This window comes from Ursus arctos, unplaced genomic scaffold (genome assembly GCF_023065955.2).
Source record: "Ursus arctos isolate Adak ecotype North America unplaced genomic scaffold, UrsArc2.0 scaffold_3, whole genome shotgun sequence".
NCBI lineage: Eukaryota > Metazoa > Chordata > Mammalia > Carnivora > Ursidae > Ursus > Ursus arctos.
In genome coordinates, this window is record NW_026622985.1 from 91,866,432 (window position 1) to 91,886,298 (window position 19,867).

The 19,867-nt window shown below is 40.1% G+C and overlaps 1 protein-coding gene across 2 annotated transcripts in view; it reads right to left on the bottom strand.

The window, feature by feature from the left end:
• Positions 1–19,867, bottom strand: part of TPK1 (thiamin pyrophosphokinase 1) — a 318,384-nt gene that overhangs the window by 69,951 nt on the left and 228,566 nt on the right. For both annotated transcript variants that reach the window (XM_026479095.4, XM_026479094.4), the window contains exon 8: positions 17,713–17,824. In XM_026479095.4, the coding sequence (XP_026334880.1) occupies positions 17,713–17,824 (112 nt within the window). The remainder of the gene's footprint in view (positions 1–17,712; positions 17,825–19,867) is intronic.

Here is a 19,867-nt window from a genome sequence, read left to right on the forward strand (position 1 = left end):
TTTGTTTGGCTATACTGACTGACAGGACAGTGTTACCCCCCACCCCCAGCTACACTGAGTTTTCAGATTGTTTAGGTGTGTATATTAGGAAGGTACTACTAGCATTTTCTTCTTCTATTCATACCTTCTTCATTAAAAAATATGTTCATGGGTAAAATTAAACAGAAAACACAGCTAACTGTAAAATTTCAGCTGTGACATTCTAAATAATTTGTGATTGCCATAAGCATTAATGGTAAATCACTAACACCCTTGCACACAACACGAGGCACCAAGAGCTGATGGTGTAAGTACATCCAGGACCCATAACCCGGAACCTAATCCCTTGGTGTCTGCAGGCTAAGTGAGCATACTGAAATTGCCAGTGAGCCGTTATTTTAAGAGTGACCTCCAGGGGTGCCTGGGTGGCTCAGTGGTTAAATATCTGCCTTCGACTCAGGTCATGATCCCGGGGTCCTGGGACTGAGCCCCACATCGGGCTCCCTGCTCAGATGGGAGCATGCTTCCTCCTCTCCCTCTGCCTGCCGCTCTCCCTGCTTGTGCTCTCTGTGCCAAATAAATAAATAAAATCTTTAAAAAAAAATAAGAATGACCTTTAACCTGATTTAGTGAATTTTTTTGGATCAATCAAAATCATGAATACTTACACACAGTTACAGATTACTTGTGGTAGAATTTACAGCCATTGGAGACTTCAGAGCTGCTGCCTGAGGCTACGGTGCCCATGGTCACCGGCCCCAATCCACCCTGTCTGCTGTGCCCCAGGAGAATTCTGCTAGAGAGGAAGTCAGAACTGAGGAATCCTTGCTCAGAACAATGAGTCCTTGCTGTGGTCCAAAATTTGTTTAGAAGTTACTTATTGTTTTAACACCCTCTCCTTGATAGGTATTTTAAACTTTCTAAATCAATCTTATACCAAATGCCTTACCTGCTGATGCCGGGACAGACTTTCTGGTAAAGATTCACGCCACTTACGATTAGTGCCTCCATCCAGAAGCGTCTTCACCTTAATATCTAGCAGCACACCTCTCATTTTGATCTGTTTCTGGTTTTGAAGGTGGAGCTAAACATACCTCTCTCCCAAAAGCGTCCCCCCCCCCCCCTCCAACTCTGGATCCCACCTGCCAGCCTCCTCAGGGATGTCACCTGCACACTGTACCCACCTGTCAGCCATTTCTCCCAATGGAAATTTCTCCCTGGATCTCTGCAGTTTCTCAGCTCCCTTTGATTTCCAACATAGACAGACTTCTTTTACACCTTGGACATAAAAGCCGCTGTGATAACAAAACTCCATACCTATAGTTTTTCTTGAATCACTGATAAATGTCTTTCACAAAGGTTAATATATCTGCTGCCATTGTGCTCTCAGTGTGCACTCAAACTCCCTTCTAATCACCTGAAGAGACAGAAATCTGGCTTCCATCCCTACTAGGCTGCAACTGTTCTGCATTTTCAAGAGTGACCAAATTACTCCTTCAGTGAAATCCAACAATTTCACTCTCTTTTGCAAAGGACCCTACTCACTATTCCCCCTTTAAACGGCAGCGTCTTTTCAGATAACGTACACAATCCTTTCCTCTTCCTTCCCGGCTCACTGTTCCTTCTTTGCCTTTTTTTCCCCAGAATTCATTCTTAGCAACCTGTAAATAAGCTTGTTTCCAAGGCTAAGCAACCACTTCATTAGTTACTTGCAGTGGACGATGCTAGAGAAATGTGGAAGGTCTGAATATGTAAAAGACAGACCGACTCTGATAAGGAGTCCTATTATTAATCAGGTCATTTAAACATCCAGTGTTAAGGATTTTACTAAATAGGATGGGAACAAAACCTAAGGGGTCCTTAAACAAAGACAGATACGATCTAGTTAAGTGGATAAAATAAAGATACAAAATAGTTGGAACAAACATGAACGCACTTTTTACATTTACATGATGCTGTAAGAATGCCCTACAGGGCACAGTAAAGCAGAACTAGTTCTTTGTTTTCCCTCCTTTTGCAAAGCAAATCTTGTAAGTTTCATGAATAGACACAAAATGAGAGAACCAATTTCATCTGCCTTTGTTTTTATAATGATACTTGTTCTTAAATTATAGTTTTATATGATTTTCAACATCTATAAAAAGGGAACCAGAGGCACGTGGGTGGCTCAGTAGGTTAAGGTGATTTCAGCTCAGGTCAGATCTCAGGGTTGTGAGATTGACCTCCTGTCCAGCTTTGCTCTCAGTGGGGAGTCTGCTTGAGATCCCTGTGTGTGCTCTCATTAAAAGAAATTTAAAAATCTTTTTAAAAAGGGGCAGGACCCCCCCTCCCCCAAGAAATGTTTTATACCTTTCCTCAGGCTCAGAGCAGAAAAGAAATGGGCAAGAAAATCATGTAGGGGAACAGTGAGTTCCTTTAAAACTCCAAATCCCCAGTAAGGTGAGATTTCTAAATTCAGGCCTCTGTGGACCATCCCTAGGTAAGCCCCTCTCCAACACACACTCACTCACCATCAATAACTGTCCCTGGTTATCATCACATTCTGAACGGTATCACTTTAAGCCTTATCAACTGGCGGACTTTACAGCTATTTTCACCATTAAAATTCAACTTCTCTTTTACTATCCTAATTGTGTTAAAGGTTTATGATAAAGATCTTGCTTCAACATCTTTCACTGTAGTGCAGCTGACTCTGTTACGAAATTCATGTGGAGAAAATACACATGCGAATTTAAACAAGGTTGCTAATGACCTAACACATGCAAGGCACTATTCTAGTCTACGAGGAGGCGTCGCAGGTAACAGGCACCAAATTCCTGAGGTGAATGCATTCTAGTAAAGGGAGTAAGAAACTGGCACAAAGATACTCATAGGTAAATACACAGAAGGGCTGCACGGCCCGCTTTTGGAATTCAAAGGAAAGAGAAACCACATTTTGTAGGAAAGCTTCATGAACGACATGATCTGAAGTGGCCCTTGGAGATGAGTAAGATCAGTGGGAGGCAGGGGAAGATGTTCAAGGAAGAACACACACTGGGAATCCTGGGGGATGGGCTCAAGACTTAGGGAGAAGGTATATGCATTGGCCCTTGAATGTTTTTTACAGGCATTCAGGAGGAAAGAACAAAAGAGTACAATTCTGCTATTGAGAGTAAAGAGGACTAACACTAGAGATGAAAGAGACTGAGATGATTTCATTCCAAGTCACTCATTTTAAACAAAAGAGAACTGAAAACTTGGGGTAGATGAGAGCAGTGCTCATACTTTTATCGGAATCGCGGCAGAACCAGGATAAGAACAAAGCCAGCATCACTGTCCTTATTCACTTTGTCCTACGAGCACAAGCCAGATTTCCCCGTGAGTAATGTATCCATCCCATCCTTCTATAAGGGGTGAAAGTTATTTAGGTAATTCACAGAGTAATTAGCATGTACCAGGCAAGGCTGTAGGAAATGAAACTTCTTCATCCTTGTCTATACCGTATCAGCCTTCAGCGGGATACAGGTCAATTGAAAACACCACAGGTGTAAATTTGTAATTTTCTTAATAACATGTCACATTTAAACTGCCACTGATACAGTGCAAATAATTTTTTTTTAAATGGCTAAAAATAGGGGCGCCTGGGTGGCTCAGTCGTTAAGCGTCTGCCTTCGGCTCAGGGCATGATCCCAGCGCTCCGGGATCGAGCCCCACATCGGGCTCCTCTGCTGGGAGCCTGCTTCTTCCTCTCCCACTCCCCCTGCTTGTGTTCCCTCTTTGCCGGCTGTCTCTCTCTCTTTGTCAAATAAATAAACAAAATCATTAAAAAAAAATGGCTAAAAATAAAAGTTGGTTTTTTAGCTAGCTAAAAAAAATCAGAAAGCTTTCTTGCTTGGGTAATTCTTTTTTTCTAAGCACATTCTTTAACACACACATACATACACACACACACACAGAAGGAAAACCAGATTTAGCGATAGACAGTTGAGAGAGACAGGTTGTTAATTTATAATTAAATGGGTCTAGAAAGCAAATGAGTCAAAAAGGCCAATGAGATTTGCCCAAAGTGATCTTTGCAATTACACTCCTGAGAAGGGAGCCGAAGTGTGACGGTGGCACCCAGGCTTCTGAGAGACAGCAGTACTAGTAACGAATCTTTATCAAGGAACAATGCATTGACTGTAGCCAGAGCTTCAACTCTGTCTCAGTGTAAATGAGGAACAGTAATTATTTCCCATTCCTGGCTTCACTGTGACCTTCTGAAGAGTGAGGACCTTCAGCAGATTATCAGCTCTAGTGATGCCACAGGACGTCCTCCTCCGTGACGTTCGAAGCACTTTCGTACAGTGAACCGCATCACAGGAAACCTCCGTGGACGGGTCCACACAACGTGACGTCGGCCCCTGACACAGCTTTCAAACAAACAGCCCCGATTCTGGTCTGGTTACTGCTTCTCTTAATTGCCAGCACATAGGGAACCGAGGAGATGGAGGTCTTCTTGAAAATCTAAGTTGTTGGCATTTATAATCTGGACTCCTCCATTTCTCCGTGGCTTCAGCAGCCCGTGTTTGAACTGAAGAAAGTCCTGACATCATCTAACCCTCAGGTGAGGAGTCTGCATGGTCCCAATACCAGGGAACCCCCTCATTTTAGACTCAGAATCTGACCCCTACTGTCCTCTTTCCTCCATATTATTAACTAAACAGCTGCATAGATTTTTCCAGTGTACTTCAAGGGAAACTCAAGGTACAAACTGTATAGAAAGAAGGTAAGTTAGATGTTATATAATAATCTCTAGAGACTTGCTTTGTCAAGGAGTTTAAAGCATTGATTTGTCCCTTTTTGGCTGTTTTTAAATCTCAGAGCCAAAGGATTTCTACCCTCTCTGCTAGTTCAATCCTACTCTCCTCTCTGGAAGAGGAAAGGAGACTACAATGTAGTTCCCTGATGCATAATTAAGCTTGAGAACTTACCTCCTCTCTATGGAATTTGTACCCAGAGTTTCCCTTGAACGACAGCCAAAAATAAATAAATAAATAAATAAATAAATAAATAAATAAATAAATATTTCTTCACAAACTTTGTGTGGGGTACACAGTTATATAGAAAAGCCCTTTTACGTGGAGGCTTCTATTTTAGTCTGCATGCTGGACATTTCCCCACTTTGATCTCCCCTTCTTTTAATTTAAGCCTAGTATCCTCCAAATATTTTCCGCTTTTTCAGTTTGGCCTCCAGGCAATCGAGAGGGCAGAGTGGCACTGGCTGCTACGAGAACTGCTTGCGTTCTAAACGTCCTGCAACTAAGCCATCCTGCCCTTCGACCACTGTTCTTTCTCTTCCATCCTGGAATCTGTACATACTCAAAAATTCTGTTTTAACCATTTATCTTCCTTTGTGAATGCTAAATCAATCTTTTCCCCTCCTTGAACGTTTATTACAGATATCCTGAGAACCATGGTGACTGACATCTGGTTTATAATCACCCCCAGAAATCCTATCACAGCATAAATCACACCTGAATTACCCACTCTACAAAGCTGTGTGGGTTCTACTCTGTGGTTGGGGTCTTACAGAGGGAAAGGCGTGTCTTAGGTGGGGCTTGCAACATGATTTTAATTGCTAAGGTGTTAATTTCTATCTCCTTCGTCTCTGATGTTGCCCAATATCAAGGAAAATTCCACTTTCATTTAGAGAAAGGATTTTGAGATAGGATATTTCACTCTGTCCAAGCTTTTAAAAAGTTATGTAAATCATCAGTGATGGATCCATCCGACGTGCACAGAGGACTCTCTTAGGAAATATGAACTTGGGCAATTCATTTAACATCCTGTGACTCAGCTTCCTCATCTACAAAATGCGGATAATAATACTCGGCATTAATAAGAGGGTTGAAGTTAAATCTGAATGACAGTGAGTGTAGAGAAGAGAGACGGGATTCGTGAAGGTGCTATTCACAATGCTGAGTATGATTATCCGGACTCAGTAGAAAATTACACCCTGTGAGCTGTTCCCACAGTAAAAGTTTATTCACCCGCACCCCTTGATTCTTTCTCTACAATTCATGTAATGACCAAAAGTTATTGCTTTCTTGTCTCAATATATTAGCTGGATGGTTGAATGCACAGAGCGCACATCTGAATCAGCACAAAAGTGCAACCTGGAGGAGGGGAAAGAGAAGGGGACTCTTGAGCTTACACTGAAGTCATTCTCATCCGTCAACCTGCCCCCATAAATACTAGGAAATCAACTCATTTAAAAACTGGGGAGGCAAACCTGAGTTATAATAGTGTTCTTGAATGCAGGTCAGTGAAAAATTGGTCTGCTCGCAAATTCCCATTTGTCATGTTCCCTACAAATGCATGTTAATTGTTTTCATATTTAAATGCCTAGAATCAACCATAATAAATGTGTGTTGTCAGGTTGTAGGGAGTTTTCTAAAAACAAAACAGGATGATTACGGCATACGGTAAATTATTGTTGGCTCCTTGTGCTCTCAGCAGAATCACAAAAGAGCAAGGCCTTAAGAGAAGAAAAATCATTCATGTCTGGTTCAAATCCTACAACACAGAAAAGAGAACTGGAGCTGAGTTAATGAAATATATATTTAATACAAGTTTGTAGTAGGCCATATGTTATTAGCTCTAAATGTCTGAAAACATAATATTTGCTTGGAAATACAATATTTGAAAATCCTTCTCAATGACATAGTCTAAAAATAATCTTGCTCCTTTCTCCATTTTTCTCTCCAGAGAAATAATATCTATTGCTTACCAACACCACCACTAACTTTGCCTTCCTCATAAAAGCTGGGTCCTAGACTTTCCCATGATTGCCATTTTGTGCAATGATTCCTCAGCACTAATATTCAGAACTTACTGAAAGTGGCAGTTTTGTGGTCTATAACCCCTGACTGACTAAATCTAGGTACATACTGAGAAAACCCAAACTTGTAATATGGTACAAGCATGTGAGTGTGGCACAGGGGTGTGTGTGTGGGGGGGGGGGTAGAAATAACAGCGATAGTGCCATAAATAAGCTAATAGTTTGATGGTGTATATGTGCTCAGTTAATTCATTAATACCTACTTGATCTTTAATGACCTTTAGGACCCTGAGACTAATAATATGTGGCTATAAAAGCAATATAAGGAAGAGTCTAATTTTCTGCCTTTTGTGTTTTCACTATCTTAATCATACATCAGATTGCTGCCTTTTTTTTTTTTTAAGATTTATTTATTTATTTTAGGGGAGGAGGGAGAGAATCTCAAGCAGACTCTGCAAGCTAAGCACAGAGCCCAACATGGGGCTCAATCTCACGACCCAGAGATCATGACCTGAGCCAAAATCAAGAGTCAGACACTCAAAAAACTGAGCCACCCAGTTGCCCCTTTGGCCTGTTTTTTGGTTTTTTTTTGTTTTTTTTTGTTTTTGTTTTTTTTTTATAAAATATCAGTTTCTCATGTAAGTAGAGCTTCAAAGGCTAACCAAGGTAAGAAACATAAAAAGGATTTTAAAAAAGGAATATGTCTGAGAAGAGACTGCTTACAACCCTCCAGCCGAATGGAGCTCTGGCTCTGGCCTGTGAAGCCTGACTTCCTACCTGGTTCTCACGCATCAGAATATATACTTGGCTAAACCTGACGATAATCCTTGGAGAACAGAAACTGGATGGATGGAAACGATTACCCTCGTTCTTCTCTGTGGACACTAAATAAATCATGCTTACGCAATTTGTTTTGTTTTTATTCTGTCTTGAGTCTTTATCACAAGTTATCTGAGGTCAGATGAATGACAATACTGGAATTCACTTTCTCAACAGCAATATAAGCAAGTCTTCATACGTTAGTTTTCAGGGTAACTGTAAAGATTCAATGATCTAATGACTGTATTCAATAATATTACTTCAGAAAATTACTTAATTCATGGAGTACAAACCTGATATGGGAGGCTGAATAATGCCCCCCCCCCCCACCAGTGTCTACAGTGTAATCCCTGGAGCCTGTGAATAAATCACTTATATGGCAGGAGGAGTTTTGCGAGATGTGTTTAAATCAAAATTCTGCGATGGGGTTACCCTGGATCATCCAGGTGGTCCCAGTGTAATCACAATTCCTTAAAAGCAGGAAGCTACAGAGTCAGCGTTGGAGGAAGAGATGTAACAATGGAAGCGGAGGTCAGAGAGATCTGATGATGCTGTGCTGCTAGCCTGGAAGACGGTGGAAGGAATCATGGTCAAGGAATGTGGGCAACCTCCGGAAGGCGGCAATGGTGAGAAAAGGATTCTCCCCTGGAGCTTCCAGGAGGAAGGCAGCTCTGTCATTACTTTAGTTTTCAGTTTTTAAGGCCCATTTCGCACTCCAGCCTGCAGAACTGTAAGGTAACGGATGCACTGCTTGGGCCACTAGCTTGTGGTAATTTGTGACAGCAGCAATTTGAGACAGATACGCCTGAAAACTTACATCATGAAAAATTTAACAAATATGGTTATTTCTTAATCTATGAAACATCACACACTTTAGGTGTCTCTATCTTTAAACATATTTAGATCTGTTATCAAACATCAAAATTTCCTGCAGTGCTAGTAATGAAGGAGATCAGGAGGAGAAAGTTCTGTGCTAGGAGTTGAGACACCTGAGTTTTAGGTCAGTTCTGGCTCCAAGAAGCTGTGTGGTTTGTGAAGTCATTTTTATTTATTTACTTATTTTTGGAAGTCATTTTTAGATATTAGTTATTTCACTTGAAAGTCACAGGTCTCAACAACCGATGACATTATTGTGAAACTATCATCTTGACATTATGATACTATAATTATTCTAGAATCCAAGTAAAGGAGACAGCATTCACACGGTCTGGCCCATACATCATAGAAATTGTCATTTGCTGGCATACGATATAGAATGCATTAAAAACATCAAGATATAGTATCAACAAGATTTTTTTTAATACATCCTATTAATAAAGAAAGTAATATTCTGCTATTCCCATAACATAGTCCAAAGCATAAGAAATCACTCAGTGCAGCCTAGAGTAATGAAACTGGTATGCGCGATTACATTTTAAAGTTTTACCAAATACTTGGAAATATTCAGTACTCTATAAATAGAAATTTAAGGCCTCCTTGAAAAACCTCTGTGAAAATATTTATTTGCAGTTATGATCCTAAATTATATAAACAATATAAATGTCATATTATAGGTATGGCTATTATGAAAAATCTTTCACCTCTGCATCACACATTTAAATTTACATAAATTTGTAAGAGAACTTTTTATTTCTGAGGTTTGAAAAGATTCTTAGTGGAAAATTATTAATGAAGAAAAATCAATACTGGAATTTATAGCCAGCACTTTCCATTTATAAATAAAAACGGGCTATGAAAACATTAATGACTCTTCTAAATTAATCATATAAAGCCACGGAGATTGAAAGTCATTGATGGCTAACTAAATACAGAAGGGGTAAAATTTCTCCTGTCCATGTGTGGAGATACGTGATTTTTAAAAGAACACTTATAGGATAGTGTATATCATTTTCATGTAAATGCAACTTCTTCCCCATAAAGTTGTGCTTGCTTCAATGTTCAGTGATCTGTACTCCTCAGAAGGGCCCTGCTGTTTTTTAATTAGAAACAAGATGGCCCTGTTGGTCTCCTTTCCTCCCCGCTCCTCTCTTTGTGGCAGCAAGCAGACTAAAAAGGGCCAAAGTGCAAGGCACCACCTGTCTTTGGATCAGAACATACGCCAGGTATCTCCTGCAACCAGAGTTCCCACTATGCTTTGTCCTTCCCAAATCTGCATCCTGCCTGCTAGACCTACTTCCCTTGTGTCTTGCTTTTGCGCCTTGGCTGACTTCCCCAGAGTTTCCCTCCTGAATGCCTAGACTTTAATTAAGAGTACACAGCAGTATTATTCTGACACCAAAACCAGTCAAAGACATCACAAAGCAAAACAAAACAAAAAAACCCTATGAAACAATTTATCTTAGGAGATGGATACAAAAATCCTCAACAAAGGAGAAAACAGAATCCAGCAATATATAAAAAGAACCGTACATCATGACCAGGCAAGGTTTGTTCCAAGGATGCAAGTTTGTTTAACATCCGTAATCCAATTAATGTAATAAACTATATCAGCAGAATTAAAAAAATATAAAAATCACACAATCATCTCAACAGACAAAATTTAAAAAAGCAAAATCCACGCTATTTCATGATAAAAAACACTCACCAAACTATGACTAGAATGGAATTTCCCCAATCTGATAAAAGACATCTATGAAAAACCAACAGCTAGCATCGTATGCATGGTGAAAGACTGGATGCTTTCCATCCAAGATCAGAAACAGGACAAGGATGTCCACGTTTGCTGCTTTCGATATTATTTGAATATTTAATATTTTATTGGAGGTTCTAGCCAAGACAATTGGGCAAGAAAAAGAAAAGATTCCACATCCATTTGCAGAGGACATGATCTTGAATATTAAAAAAATCCTAAGCAATCTACTAAAACACCATTCGTACTAATACATGAATTCAGCAAGATTATAGGATATGAGATCAGTTGATACAAAAATCAATTCTATTTCTATACACTTGCAATGAACAACCTAAAAGTGAAATTAAGAAGAGAATTCCATTCACAACAGGATTAAAACAATCCAATACTTTGGAACAAATTTAACCAAAGAAGTACAAAACTTACAGTATGAAGACAGCAAGACTCTGTTGAAAAAAATTAAAGATCTCAATGAAAGCACCCCAGGTTCATGGGTTGGAAGACTTAACATTGGTATAAGACAGACTTACTTCTCAAAATGATCTGCTGAATCAATACAGTCCTTATCAGAATCCTAGCTGTCTTAGAAGTCAATAAATTATATAAACAAATTATGTCTATGCATATCATTTGATAAGTTCTGTGCTATTTGATGTACCGTATTTTATCAGTTCTAACATGTGCATGTCCCCCTCATCTCTGCAATTATAATTAAGTATTTTTCCCTTAGTGAACATAAAATAATAATGCATCTTATAATTGATGACATCTTAAATGTGATGAAATATAATAATTTCACCTATTTGTAAACTCAAGAAAATGGTTTGGGGTGGAAAACTTTCATTAACAGCTTCCTTGGGGAGAGACGGAGGGGAAAAAAAAAGCCATCCTAATTATCACCTTTGATCTCTAATGCATGTGTTTTATGTAAAAATTTTAATAGTATCTTTAATTCATTTCAAAGCGGGTCCCCAGTTACCAAAGAATTAAGATACAAAAGACACCGGGGGCTCCTGGGTGGCGCACTCAGTTAAGCATCCGACTCTTGTTGGCTCAGGTCCTGATCTCAGGATCCTGAGATCGAGCCCCACACTGGGCTCCACAGTCAGTGCAGAGCCTGCGTAAGACTCTCACCCTCTCCGCACCTCCCCACCCTGCACTCACTCTCTCTCTAAAATAAATAAATAAATCTTAAAAAAGAAAAAGACACAAAAGATATTGTCCTTGAATCAAACAGGCAATATCGATGTCACAGATTCAGACTGCCATTTTTTAAGCACTGGACTGGAAAAGCAATAGTTAAAAATAATGACAAAGACACCTAAAAATATAAAACATCTCACACATTGGTGGCATTCGCTCACAGAAGGTTATGACCTAAGCGGGCATGGCTGTTGTTGAACCAGGACGCCTCTATGCCAACAAGTCCCAAATTTTATCTCTAGCACGCACCTCTCCCCTGCACTCCAGACTTACAACACTAACTGACCTGAATCCCTCTGAGTCATAAGAGAGTGAGAATTAAGGGTGCTTCTCAATGAAACTGCATTATTACCAGGTGTAGTTTTATAGATCCATAAGCTGGTCCCTTGTTAGGCTGGTACTTAACAATCCTCACAGAGAACTCCTGCAGGAAATCTTGTACCTGTACACACTCACTATAAATTATTTTCCATTGAGATGAAAAATCTTTTCAAATGGTTTTCTCTTAATTTCTTCCCTTCAAAAACATTTCACCTGGGTTAGATTTGAGTCTCTTTTAGTCAGTGCTATAAAATTATTTCATTCTGTCATTTATTTCTATACTTTGAAAAAACATAAAAGAAGGAACAATGAATGCATAATTTCACACTCAATTTGAGTTTTATAAATAAGAGGGCTGGGCAAAAGGAAGGCAATCCCATTTGATATTTTCTTAGGCCAAAGTGTAAAGAAGTTAAGAGCTCCGTTCTAGAGAATTTAAATTCTTCTTCCTAAGCCTTTCCATTTCTTGTTTTCCCCATATATGTGCCTTCCTCTTGTTTTCTTCTCTTTATTTCAAATTCATTTGAGTGGTTACTTTTTAAAATCAACTTACCTTTGATGGAAAGTCTTTCATTTAATAATTGGAAACAAGGAAAAATAGCATTAAAGGCTCGAATTCAAATTTTGAGTGCATCAATCCCTAATGACGTGCATTTAGGCAAATCACTGCCTACGGCTTGGAACTACCATGTGCCCTTATCTGAAGAATGGGGATATCTGAAAAATTTGCACAAGCAATAAACTATACCACTTATCAAGGCGAAGGAAAACCAACTAGAGTAAAAGAAAGGTTACACTTAATGCATATGGTAGTAAAACTTGAGGACATCAAAGTAAAATATGAGGTCTACAGGACAGAGTTAAAGATGGACTGTAAGCGTGTTAAGAGTTAGTTTGCTTAACTGCAGATTCTTCAACGGCAACAACAGAAACCCCTAAGAATATGGCCGAAAGAGAGTGAAAATAAGATTTTATCATATGTGTCACTAAACTGTTCATCAAGACAGCGGACAAAGACATTTCTCGATAGAGGAGCAGAGTCCTTCCTACTCATTCTCTTCTCCCTCCTGACAGGACCTCAGTTTCACTTGGGACACCATGTCTGCAGCAAGGGTGGCTGTTCGGTAGTTCTGGCCGCTGAGGCAAAAGACTGGATGCAGGAAGGATTTCTGGAAATGTGGGAGCCCTAAAGCCTTGCTTTTGTGCTGCGTGTGCCACCCCGTCTTCCCCTCTGCCCTTTCCTTTCTCCTGATGCTGACTGGGGACCCGAGTGGCTGGAGCTGCAACATCTTACGATCTTGAGGCAAAGGCTGAGGGAACCACGGAAGTCATGCCCTGTAACTACTTACCTCTATACTTTGTTACACGAGGAAAAAAGAATTAGGCTTTTTTAAAGCTCCTGTTTCAGTGAGTCATAACCAAACACATTCCTATTTGTTATGACTGAAGAAGAAAGAAAACTTAATTACCATCAAATATATGACTTTCTATAGAAAACCCCAGTGAATCCATACTCACATTTTTTTAGGAACAATAAAAGTGGGACACCTGGGTCGCTCAGCCAGTTGAATGTCTGACTCTTGGTTTTGGCTCAGGTCACGATCTCAGGGTCATGAGATCGAGCCCCACATGGGGCTCCACACTGGGTGTGGAGCCTGCTTAAGATTCTCTCTCTCCTCCTCCCTCTGCCCCTCCCCCTAGAAACAATAAAAGCATTCAGCAATATACCGATATAACATACTTAAATCAATTTGATGTCTGTCTATATACCACCAAGGAGCTCAGAAAATTGAAGTTTTTAAAAGGTATAATTTAAAATACCAACACAAAAGAGAGGGTTCCTGGAAATCTTACAGAAGATGTACAGGATCTTCTGGATGAAATTTTTAAATTATTGAAAGCAGTTAAAAGGTCCTAAGTAGGGGCGCCTGGGTGGCACAGCGGTTGAGCATCTGCTTTCAGCTCAGGGCGTGATCCCGGCGTTCTGGGATCGAGCCCCACATCAGGCTCTTCCGCTATGAGCCTGCTTCTTCCTCTCCCACTCCCCCTGCTTGTGTTCCCTCTCTCGCTGGCTGTCTCTATCTCTGTCGAATAAATAAATAAAATGTTTAAAAAAAAAAAAAGGTTCTAAGTAAATAGAGATAATTATGTTTATGGAAGACTCAATCACACACAGGACTTTTCTTCCTCAATTGTTGTATTCTCCCAATTTATCTATAAACGAAAAATAATCCCAATAAAACTTAAAATGGAATTGTGTGCATGACACTCGTAAGTTAATGCTAACACTTATGAAGATCGAAAAGCTAGGAATAACCATCAAACTCTGGAAGAAGAAAGTTGGGAGACTCCATTAGCTATATTTCGGTATTTATTATAAAGCTACGGTAATCAAGGCAGTGTGGGATCAGTACAGAAAGAAATGTGTGAGCCAAGAGAACAGACCAGAAATTCAAGTTTTCCCCCTGAACGTGAAAACTTTCGGTTGGAGAAAGTAAGCCAAAAGGTGCTGAGGCAACTACTTATCGGTAATGAAAAAAAAAAAAAAAAATCAGATCTCCAGCTCAAATCATACACAAAAATCAATTTCAGGTGCAAGAAAAGACCTAAAATAAGACTTAACACTATATTGTGAGAACGTCTTTATGTATGTGGGGAATAGAGAGATGACTTAAGACAAAAACTACAAATCCCCACAAAAAAGATGGATACGTTTGACTGCCTTTAACTTACTAACCCCGATGCATACAAAAATGCAGTCAACAACTGGAAAAGGCAAAGTATAGCCAGGAAGAAGATAATTAGGGTCTAAAGAACTTCTAATAATAAGAAAAATCAAATAGTCCAAGGGCTAAATGGGCAAAGGAAAGCGATCCACAGAAGAAGAAACCAACACCGCACGGTTAATAACTACAAAAAGATGCTTTCCCTCAGTGGTAACCAGAGATCGTAATGAAATATCACTGACACGCATCAGATCGCAAGAACGATGAAATCCGACAATACCCAGAACTGCGTGAGGACGCAGAGCACGGGAGGTCTTGTATTCTCCTGGGTGCGTGTACGATGGCGTACCCACCGTCAGAGCCGTACGGCACACGTAGTAAAGGTGAACTTGCCTACGATGCAGCTATTCTACTCCCACGCGTGTGCAGCCTAGAGAAACTCCGGTAGCAGACACAGGACACAATGTTCACAGCGTGCTGCTACGAAGTCAACTGTCATACAGGCAGCGTCGACACTAGCTGTCAAGGTTCACTTCTGGCTGATGGGCACAGAGGCACCTTTTCACACTTGTTTTAAAGACAGAACGTCACGAGAGATATTGCAAATGGAAACAGGGACATCAGATTCGTTTCAGAACTTGTGGCATCACGTTTTAGAGTGGGTAAAGACGGAGACAGCCAGCCTCCAGAGCCCCTGAGGGAGATATGGGTTTTGTTTTTAAAGTAAGGCAGACTGGCACAGGCAGCACCTCATTTGGAAGTGTCTGGAGTCTTGGAAGTTTGACTACCCTACGTTCTCCTACAAATGGACCCTGAGAGCTCATCTGGAGGTCCTAGCAGGGGACACAGCTAGTCGCATACCCTTGACTGAAGAACGGTCCTCCTCTCTTGGGGAAGGTCATCCCAGAGGACCCAGTGTGCGCCTTCGGGAGGGATGCACAAGGAGCCGTGGCGAGGGTGGAAGGGGCACTTGCCTAGCCAGCCAGATCAGCTGAATCAACACTGGCGATCAGTGGGGTGACACATGTCGCAGCCAGGTTGCCCTCCCACCCCTGAGGAAGATTTTGATAGGTCTCCTCGGTAGCACCTGTGCACTCTCCTTCACCTACGAAGGGATCAGCACCGGGCTGAGTTACTGCACCACCTTTCTCCCTCCCCGGCCATCCTGTCACTTCATAGGGGTGACTGACAAGTTGACATTGACCTCAGGGGTCTGCGTTCACAGTGACAGTGAGTGAAGCAGGGGCCCTGCCCTCTCAGTGGAAGAAATCTAGACACTGCTCTTCAAGTTGACATTGCATCATTTCCCAGCTGTTCTCACTTTTTAATGCCATAATATTACCCATCACAAGACCCCATTCGGTGGCACTTTCACCACAGAGACCTGATGAAACAGTGTGTCTCAATTCTCTTGCTTTGCATACTCCATTAAGTTGCTATTTACATGTTTTACATAAAATTGTAGGGGAAAAATAATTATTTCAAAAGTCAAAGCCATCTGCAAATATATAAATAAGTAATAGCACATAGCACTTCTGCAGGACTGAAAACATTATCACGGACAGTAAGATTAAACGCCACATCATGCCCGAGGCGCCCTTCCCAGAGTCAACTTCATTATACGGTGTTGGGACGTGTATGTTACTGTTGGATACAGGGGATCGGAGGATGTTCTGAGGAGCCCTGAAAGCCTGGATAATCCTCCGAGTCTTTCCCATCACCGTAAGAGAAAGGAAGCGGGGCCATTGCCTCGACTGCCACCCTCCTCCCTGTTCAGTGCCCCTCCTGCCGTGGTGCCAGCCCCGAAAAGTGAGGTCACCACCGGGTCTGGAAGGACTTCACCAGTGTTGCGACTGGGTCTCGGGAACTAATGGAACTCTAAAAAGTACCACTGTTTTAGGTTGGAAATGTTTAAAAAAAAAAAAAAAAGTTTCTAATGGGAGCTCGTGTCAGTTTCAGCTAAACAGCTTCAAAGCCTGTCACATATTTCTGTGCACTGGAGCAGATCTGTCTCACCGTCCTTTCAAATTCTGATGAGCTCTCCAGACATTTGTCTCAAAAGATCTCTAGTTTTTCCTAATTGTTTCAGCAGCAGCTCATAGAAAAGCCTTTTAAAATATCTTTTAATCTTCAAATTATTTACTTCTTGAAATGTTTGTTCCCTGTGGGAACCTCAGTTTTACCTGTTATAAAAGAATGACGTGGTTCTGCGTTTTAGTTTTTACAACTTGAGAGGTCCTGGTCAATCAGGAGACAATCCTTTTGACATTGAGCCAAAGCTCTTTGACTAAATTACTATTACTCTTAAAGAGACTGGAGTTGACCTATTTCACAAGCCTGATGGTTTATTGTGGAATCCGCGTTTATTTCATGAAAAGATCCACCTCAGTTTCTGTTCCTTTCAAATCAGACAGTTTTAGTGTAACTAGGACCTATTACGGTTAATAAGTACTGGGAAATATTTTAAAACTTAGTAAAAGCAGCTAATCTTGCAAAATCTCAGCGGTTTGACTACGGAAAGAACTTGCTACTCTGGTTACAACAGCTGCTTCTCTGGAAAAGTAAAGTAGGTTTCAAGAACACAAAATCATGAAGGAGGCTGGACAAAGAATTCTCAGATCTGACACCAGAAGTACAATCCATGAGAGAAAAAAATCAGACTTCATCAAAATTAAATTAATGAATTTAGTTAATTAAATTTCTGAAAATGAAGATATAAGTCAAAGACTCTTAAGAAAATATTTGCAAGTCACATATCTGATAAAGGACTTGTATCTAGAATCTATAAGGAAATCTGATTAACTAGAAAGGGAAACAATGGAATTAAAATACGAGCAAAAAATCTGAAGATATTACTCTAAAGAAAATATACAAATGACCCATAAACACATGAAAAGGTGTCTGACATCGTAAGTCATGGGTGGGGGGGAAGCAAATAAAACCACAATGAGATACCACTGCATATCCACTAAGATGTGTAAAAACAAAATAAAAAGATAGTAACAGGTGTCGGTGAGGCTGTGGGAGAAACTGGAGGCCTCACACATCGCTGGTAGGAACACGAAACGGTGCAGCTGCTCTGGAAGGTAGCCTGGCAGTTCACGGAAAGGTTAAACACAGACCTACCTAGGACGCAACGGCTCCACTGCCAGGTATATACCAGATATATATACATACACTTTCATTTTTTAAAGAAAAAAAACCTCCCTTTGTGCAAGGGTTTTACTTACTGAGGTTCCACTTTAGGCCTGTTGTCGTAACATGATTGCAAGACTGTCCAACAGGAATAAGGCCACACCAATCACCTTCCATTCCAGTATCTACATGCATTTTGTGCTTTCCCTGAAGTAGAGAAGGAATGGCCATTAGCAGAGTGTAGAGAAAGGACAGGATGTCAATGTGCACTGAAGATCTGGTCCTGTGCACCAGGTACCACCCCAGAACTTCATGTGGTTATCATACCTAATCCTCACAACAAATTTAAGTAGTAGGTGCTGAATAATCCCAGGAACTTTCACCTGACTTAACCCCAGCCACAATTTTACAAGGTAGCTCACTGCTACTTATTACTTTTCCACATGGTAAAATCGAAGCTTGCAGAGATTAAATGTGTCCAGGACCACACAGATAACAAGGGGGCAGAATCAGGATTCCTACCTATACTTGTCAATTCTAAAGACAGTTCTAGGGTTTTAATCAAACACTTGCTCAAATGTAAGTAAAACATTGCTTCCTAAGTGAAACCTCTACTTTATCTGGGACTTGGGCTTATAGCTTTCAGATTTCCATGTCAAGCCCGCTAATGGTCAATCTGCTTCCTATGCCCACGGCTACTCTAGGGGAAGCTCAGTGAGAAGTACGTCTGCCAGCAAACAGTATCTACCTGGAGGAAGGAATATGCTTTCTCCATCTGCACTATGAAAATGGATATAATTTACTATGTTTTCAAGTTTTCAGTTTATAAGCAGGTTAAAGTTAAATGTAATGTTTCATCAATGCTACATTTGCTTTTAAATAGAATACTTGGAAATTCCTCTTCTGCAAAGTAATGACTTTCCATTACTTTCCTATTCTATTCATTATCCTCAGGATATATGGTCTTTAAAGAAAGATACCTCAGGTCCTTATGGGGAAAATGCCAAGGCACACATTTATTCAGTAATGACGTAAAAAGATATTTTTCATAATTCATTTAACTCTGAGGGGATAAAGATATTTTTTATTTTAATAAAATCTTATTTAAAAGCTTAATATATGACATATTACCAGAGTAAGGTACTTAACGCTTCCTTTTACAGAATTCTATTCTAACTATGCCTTTTGTACTCTGTTATAGGCTCTGAGAACTTACTCTGCTGTATATAAGACCTCAGTGTATGAGTAGGCTTTGTCTTTAGTCACAGGATGGCTTTTATTAGGAAAACAGCTCTCTAAATTACTTATCAGTTCATGAAATGTAACACAAGTTCATATAGATATCTTCTATACAACTCATAAATATATATTTTTATTTGAGCATTCAATCAGAAGGCATAAGTTCAATTAAGAGGTCTTAAATATATTCGAACACAAAGAATGTTTAAAGAAAACAAGATATATTTGAACTTGATGCCCATCACTGGAAGAAAAGATGGGCAACACAGCTAGACAAACACGAAGCAGTGGGTTAGATACACTCGGAGAAAAGTGGGTGGACTGAAAACACAACGCACTGTGAAAACAATGCCCAACAGGAAACAGAATTGGGATAAATTGCAGAACCCATTGGCAGCACCTGGGTGGCTCAGTTGGTTAAGCATCTGCCTTCGGCTCAGGTCATGATCTCTGGGTCCTGGGATCGAGCCCCGTGTCAGGCTTCCTGCTCAGCAGGGAGTCTGCTTCTGTCTCTCTCTCTCTCTCTTCCTCTGCCCCTCCCTACCACTTGTTCTCTAATAATAAATAGAATCTTAAAAAAAAATAAATTACAGAACCCATCTATATAAATTAAAATAAATACAAACACATCAACACACTTCTTCTAACAACAAAATTTAAAAATATGTTAAAAATTTAAATATATATATGAATATATATATATACACTAACATGTTTGTCTATGGGAAGAGTAAGGAGAATGGGAATGTGGTAGAAGGATAAACGGGAGGCAAATGGGTCAATCAATGAGGATTCTTGTCTGGACCAGAGATGATAATGTGCCATGAACCAACCAGCATAACTGACTCGATATTGAAATCTTATAAAAAGACCAATATGGTGTTTAGATATAAAGTGATACAAGACAAATTCTTAGACTCTCCTGAAGAAAAAAATTGGAAAATATTCTAATAATTCTAAACAATAACCCAAGAAAGAGGAAAAGCTGGAATACAGCAATGGTAAAAACTT